General features: G+C 37.6%; 1 protein-coding gene across 3 annotated transcripts in view; it reads left to right on the top strand.

Annotated features, from left to right (window-relative positions):
• Positions 1-2,726: 2,726 nt before the first annotated feature.
• The window catches only part of LOC103467583 (myosin-10-like), a 73,075-nt gene continuing 68,954 nt past the window's right edge, over positions 2,727-6,847 (top strand). For all 3 annotated transcript variants that reach the window (XM_008414119.3, XM_008414126.3, XM_008414109.3), the window contains exons 1-2: positions 2,727-2,914; positions 5,585-5,968. In XM_008414119.3, the coding sequence (XP_008412341.2) occupies positions 5,624-5,968 (345 nt within the window). In that variant the 5' untranslated portion in view covers positions 2,727-2,914; positions 5,585-5,623. The remainder of the gene's footprint in view (positions 2,915-5,584; positions 5,969-6,847) is intronic.

Genomic DNA, 6,847 nt, shown 5'->3' with positions numbered 1-6,847 from the left:
AATTTTTAATTTTAGTAAAAATATGAAACAGCACCACAATTTTGTGAACTTAAGCTAGAATAATAAGCAAAATGGAGCACTTCATAAACACTATGCAGTCTTATAACATTAGTTTTAAAACAGGCAAACTTCTAACATTTTGCAGTTTTGTAGTATAATAATTCTGTTAAATTATTGGGCATTTTTTTTACTCTTTATTATAATTTTTAGCTAAAAATAATACGAATGTTCATAAATTTCTCAACTGTGGGACAATAAAGAATATTTTTATTCTACTCTAAATAGTAATAAATAGATTGAGGAAGAAGTCCTGATGGTTTAAAAAAATAAAAACAGGTAAAACTGATTTAAAAACCATAAAATTCCAACAATATTTTTTCAAAACCCAAAGCTTCATGACAGAAAATGCGCTGATATGAAGTGGACTGTCCAAAAGCAACCAGTGACCAGTATAGAGGTCAAACATTTCTGTGTAAATTATACCTGGCACTGGAAAATGCCTGACAAAAAAACAAAAATCCAAAATAAAAAGGGAAACAATGTACAGAATTTGATAAATTGCTGCCTTGACAAAAGTACAAGTGAGGAGTGGAGGATGCTGCTGCTGCTGACAGGTCTATTATGCCACAAAAGCAACTGGAGAAGCCAACAATTGGGAGAGGGAGCTGTCACAGCGGTTTGCAAAATAGCAGATTTCTGCACAACACCAAAGGGTGTCACTCTGTCACTCCTCAAGACAACATGAAAAATAAATCCCACATCTGCCATCTGCCTCCAGTAACACCAGATTCACACATTTAAAGTTTTGACTGTGTTGTGTTTCATGACAGTTGACTGTTTTAATTGAGACGAAGCAGACAAAAATATGACAGGTTGACACTTTGGCACATCAAGAACAAGATGAAGGTCACCATACCTGGACTGTTCAGTGCTACACCTGTTATTGAAATATAGACAGCATAAATAATGCAGAAGGTTGTTTATAGGCCTCCGTTTTTACATTACAACTTATCAGATTTTACTTTTTAATGCTGCTGTGCTTCTGTGCAACAAGTGCAATGAGGCAAATTAAGTAAATTTACAACAGAGAAAGGTCTCCAGGTTGTAATGCACAGCTGAAAGAAAATGCTAAAAGATATCCTGTGGATTTCAAAGTGTAAACACCCCTTTAAATATGTGAATTTTTTGTACCTTTAATGTGACAGATATCCTTGATAAAAACTAGTTAGATGGGGGTGTCCAAACGTTTTGTCACAGTGGCCAAAGTTGTGAAGTGCAAACGTATAAGTGGGCCAAGAAAAAGAAAAAAAATAAATAAATTAGTCAATTTTTTCTATTGTTTTGTTGGAAAGGGGTATTATTCATTGTAGATCCCAAACTTACTGTTTTCTGTATTAAAAGAAAGGCATCTACTTTTCAAATTCCTCTGGGCTCCATTGAACATATTTATTTAAAGTTATAAGGAATAGGGTTTGGTCATTTTCTTTCGAAACACTTGCTGTAACCAAATTTAATAAATTACCTTCTATTTAACGTAATTTAATGTTCTATTTATTACAAAAGCTTGGTTATAAAAAAAGCATTTGTGTTGGACTTAACATTTTCCATCGTAAAAAAAATATATGCCAGTATTAATTTTACCTTGATTACAAATAAAAAGTAAAGTGTTTAACTGGAGCATTTCGTCAGTTGAGTTTACAGTAAAGAACACGTAGCAAACTTCGAATCACCATGACAACTGCTCTGGTAATATTTGATGAATGGTTCTCTGGCTCCCCCTTGTGGCTAACTGCGTGTAGTGCCACTTGAAAAGTTGTGCTTCAGGGTTTCATGTTTTCTAGCTCCACGTTTGGAGACGCAAATGGACACTTTTTGTAATTTTGAGGATGACAAACTGTAAATACGTCAATTTACAAATTTACAACTTCTTAAAAGAAAGCAGAGAAAAGCATTTTTTCTTTTAGTCGTGTTTTTTCTGCTTTCATTTTAACATCTCAGTAATTCAGTCTATATTCAGCAACATACAAAGTATAGGGAGAATTAAGATCTCACAAACAAACAGTTTGCACAAACTCTGATAAAAGTGTTAGTTTTGCATCCCAAGAGGACTGTACTGTCAAACAAGGTGGTGGCAGTATCTTGTCTCTGTTGCTGCCAGTAATACTGGTGCATTTCATGTGGTTATAAAAAAGTTTCCTGTCAAAGTACCACCTAGATGGTTGAAACTTCAATTGTGTGCCCAGGACAAAAATCCCAAATAAACATCAAAGCTGGTTTTGAATTTTGAGAAACAAGACTGGGCCTGCTGCAGCCTTTACTATTTCTAAATGACATGGCAGAATTAGCAAAAAAGACGTTTCAAAATAAGTTGTGTGCCTGGTGTTTTTTGTTTTTTTTTTGGTTAAAATAAGTTTGTTATTTATTCACTAAAATTAATGAGCTGTAGAGTATCCAGAAATTTTACTCAGAATGGCAATATAACATTATAGTGTGGTAAAACTACTCCTAAAAGTATTTCCCCCTAAAAAAATGTAACTGAGTACATGTAACTAGCTGCTATCCACCTCTGTTGTCTGGTGCGGTAACTATCAAACTTTGAGCATAGAATTCCACCATTTCTTCTTTAACCAATCATGACACAGCAACGGACTTTGACAGCCAATCAGGATATAGATTGACATTGTGGGCGTTTCGTTGTAGAAAGAATGCAGTGCGGCGGTGCGGCGCATCCATCCTCCCGGTCCGGGTAGAGTTCGGTTGAGAAGGTGCTGGATGGTGGTGGGGGGTGTACCACTGATGAGAGAGCGGCCGAAGGAAGGGGACGCTTTAGTACGCGCTGAAGGACTATAACGTTAATTCAGTGGAAACCGACCAGAAACACCAGAGCAGAGTTTCATCGCATCTCTCGTGTGCGGTAAGTTGCGGAGAGGAGCCCGGGCCAGACGTTATGTTTTTTCTGGGATGTAGCGGCTAGCAACAGCCTCCGTTAACGTTAGCTAGCGGATTATTGTGCCATGACTTTTTAATGATGGAGGACCTTCAGCTTTGCTAATGTTAGCTGGCAACGCAAAGCCAGCGGCTTGTTTCTAGCTTTAAAAATATATATATAATTTTTGCTTAAAGAAGAAGTTTATTGTTTAAGAGCCGGTGTGGACGCGACGTGGTCATTGTCCTGCTTTTATCCTGAGCCAGACGTCTTTGAGCCACCCACACCCATGATGGGATTTGCAAGAGGAGGCTGAACAATTCATCCTTAACTCCTGTTTTTTCCTCGGTATTTTCTACTTTATTGTCATATCTGGTAATATGGTTAATTATGGTGATAACCTCCGTCCAGCTGGATCCAACAGTTGCATTTGACTGGAAATAAAGTGAGTTCTCGCAGGCATCTTTTGGAGCGGCTGGGATCTGAGGCAACTTTGAGCTAACGTTAGCGAGCTAATTTAGCCGCTGCAGCTGTTTGGCCTGTCCAGGGAGGAGATCAGGCCGGGGAGAGATGTTTTCATTCATAGCCAACCTTTTCTAGATGCTAAACATTTTTTTTTACAAAAATTAGCAGTACATCTGTACCATTACGTAGAAACATGTGAGATGAAATTGACTGAGGGGGGGATGCTGGCAGACAATAATCAAAAGCCAAACTGATCCACCATCCTGTGACCTGACCCAGATTAATATCTAACCCCTGCCTCATTTCAACATGGGATCAGGCTGCATGCTAAAATATATCTGATTATGCTTTTTGATATAGCTTAGAATTATATTACAAAGGCAAATGCAAACTAAGCCCTATGCACTTTTATAAACACTGAAATTTAAACACTCACTACACATCTTAAACGTTTATTAGGAATACGTTTTAAATTTGATTTAATGATTTCATTGTTGGTAAATGAAAAATATTTTAACATCGAAAGGAATTGTAAAGTTTTCTTACTTTGTAAAAGTGTAGAAAGTAATCTTCATAGTTTGATTGTAATGTTACCATGGTTACATTGTGACTCCACGACTTCGGTTTGCCCATAAACGCATCTCAGCAAATAATAATCAATTATCTCTGCTTGCTTTAGGTTTCGCCTCTTCTCCCAGAGCCAATCACATCTGGATTAAAATGCTGTTATTGGTACTGATATTCTGATCAGAACCATATCAAGTTCTGCTTAAGCCTCATACGACCTGCCAGGTTATGAAACACACTTTATGGAAGCTTATTGCTGCAGTCAGTGCTGTATTTGTGTCCTCTGTGGGTTATATAAGTAGCCAGCCATTGTTTCATCCAGTTATACTCGTCATTACTTATTAATTAGTCTGTCATAGATGCAACAATCAGAGATCTTTGTGGCCTTTTACATATCACGGATCTTGTAAAGCTCTCGCCTGTACGTTTTGTTTTCTCTTTGAGAAATATAAATAATAACAAGGTAATTTTTTATGCACTGTGGACGAAATGACCCCCTCAACTTTTATAGAAACAGAACATTCTCAGAAATGACTCAAACTAAAGGTTATTTTAGTCATCGATTATTTTGATGAAAACATTGGCACATTCTACAGATTTTTCATTTAATGACTTCAGCATTTTTTACACGATATAAGAAGAATACTAAAAGATGCAAGTAATCAAATAATTTAATTTCTATTAATAAAAAAAGAAACTAAATATTTTGCCTAAAATGCAACAACATTCCTTTTTGTGAATTTGGACCAGGTGAATCTAAAACTACGCCACTTGAGGAGTTTTGGCTAAAACATATTTACAGACAGATTTTTAAAAAATCTTAAATGTAAAATGCATATTTATTTTGTTTATTTTGTACAGTTTTGACTAAATTACTGCTCTGAATATTTTGTCTTTTCTTGACAAATGATAATTTTTGAGTCTACTTACTCCAGTTAACGATAAATCGACTACTAAATTAGTTACAGATTTTTACAATGATCGATTCATGATGATTAATCCAATTAATGTTTTTGACACCTTTTCCATGTAGATGTGCTTAAAAATGCAACCTGCAAAAACTTTCTAAGACCGTTGGTAAGTGCACTAGGACAGTCATCCATGTTTTTGTGTTAAAAAATGCTAAGTTGACAGGAAATTTGAAAATATCACTTGGTTATATTATTGGAAGACATTATTAACTATATCTACAAGGTCTTAAAATAGGCGAACATAAAGAAATACAATAAATATAAATGTTTTTTACTACATCCTGATTAAAGTATCCTTGTCAATGTATTCGCTGAAGTTGTTAGTTTGTAATGATAGGCAGTGGTTACAGAACTCTGGTGAATAAAAAGTACATGTACTATACTGTATATGTATATAATAAATACAACAATGCTTATCCTGGTGTGGCGCAAGTCAAGCCTGGTGGCCCGCCAGGCTTATAACACACTGGGGGAAACTACCTGAAATGTAATTAAATTCTAGGTTTCCCTGGACTTTATTCTTCAAGAATCCAGTCATCTGCTATTAAATGTGACCTCTCAAACTGATCTTTGTCAGATTTGATCTAAATCAAAGCTGCATCCTCTTTAGTTTGAAGGATAAATCAAAGAATCTTCGTTTTTCACTTCCCTGCAGGTTGCCCCAGATTGCCGTGCTTCTGGTTTTCCAGCAGCAATGTCACAGAGGAGTGGGCAGGATGACCCGGAGCGGTACCTCTTCGTGGACCGTGCCGTCGTGTACAACCCGGCAGCTCAGGCGGACTGGACCGCCAAGAGGCTGGTGTGGATCCCGTCGGAGCGCCACGGCTTCGAGGCGGCGAGCGTCCGCGAGGAGCGCGGGGATGAGGTGGTGGTGGAGCTCGCCGAAAACGGGAAGAAGGCGGTGGTCAACAAGGACGACATCCAGAAAATGAATCCGCCCAAGTTCACCAAGGTGGAGGATATGGCTGAACTCACATGCCTGAACGAGGCGTCGGTGCTTCACAACCTGAAAGACCGATACTACTCCGGCCTCATCTATGTAAGTACAAGGAGAATTAAGATCTAATGGACCTATCAGGGTAAGATTTCATGGAATCGGTGCAATCCACTTGGATAATAACTGCATGATTTGCTTCTGAGCTGGTATTGCTTCCAGCTAGCACTACAGAATAAAGTGGATATAAATTATAAATGTATAGAATCTTATTTTAAAGTCCATCTAGCATGCTGTCAGCTTCCTGATATGGATTCTTTTAGGATTCTTCTCTTTTTAACGCTTCCACAGAATGCTCTGGTAGACAGACACCCTGGTCCTGCTCCGGACTCAGAGGGGATTCAGCTCCCATCTGCCCCTGGGGCAGCAGCAAAACGAGCTAATCAAAGTTTATGGGTGATCAGGACATGTTAGCATTCACATTGCTTTAAAGCTGCTCATCCCTCCCTTTCAATCCTCCTCTGACTCTCTGCTACGCTTCAGCTAGCAGATCCTGTTATGAGTGCTCAGGCTAGTTACCATGGTGAACAAACTGTTTTCCTGTAACGTTAAGTTGTTTCTCTGCAATTAGCACTTTTAGAAGCTAGTGCTTGAGGTTGATTGACAGCACTAAGGCCCTTCTCCGGGCTCTGATAGGTTGTTTTTGGTCAGTAGCATTGCATTTCTCCAATAGTAGAGAGGAAGAAGGTGGAGGACATTGATCTTTTTACAGATATTATACTGTCACAACATGGTGATTGTTTTAACAAATATGCAAAAAAATATATTTTTATAAACATCACATACTGCAGCTTTTAGTAGTTTGAATAGGGAGTAAAGGCTGAAGAGTTTAATAAATGTGCTGTAATTTTATACATATCAATAACTCTTTGTTATTATTGGAGATAATTGATTTATCTGTTTTCTGTAGCGGGTTTTTATCTC

The sequence above is a fragment of the Poecilia reticulata genome, chromosome 1 (genome assembly GCF_904066995.2).
Source record: "Poecilia reticulata chromosome 1, P_reticulata-male-v2, whole genome shotgun sequence".
Classification (NCBI taxonomy): Eukaryota; Metazoa; Chordata; class Actinopteri; order Cyprinodontiformes; family Poeciliidae; genus Poecilia; species Poecilia reticulata.
This window is presented reverse-complemented; position numbering and strand designations above follow the sequence as displayed.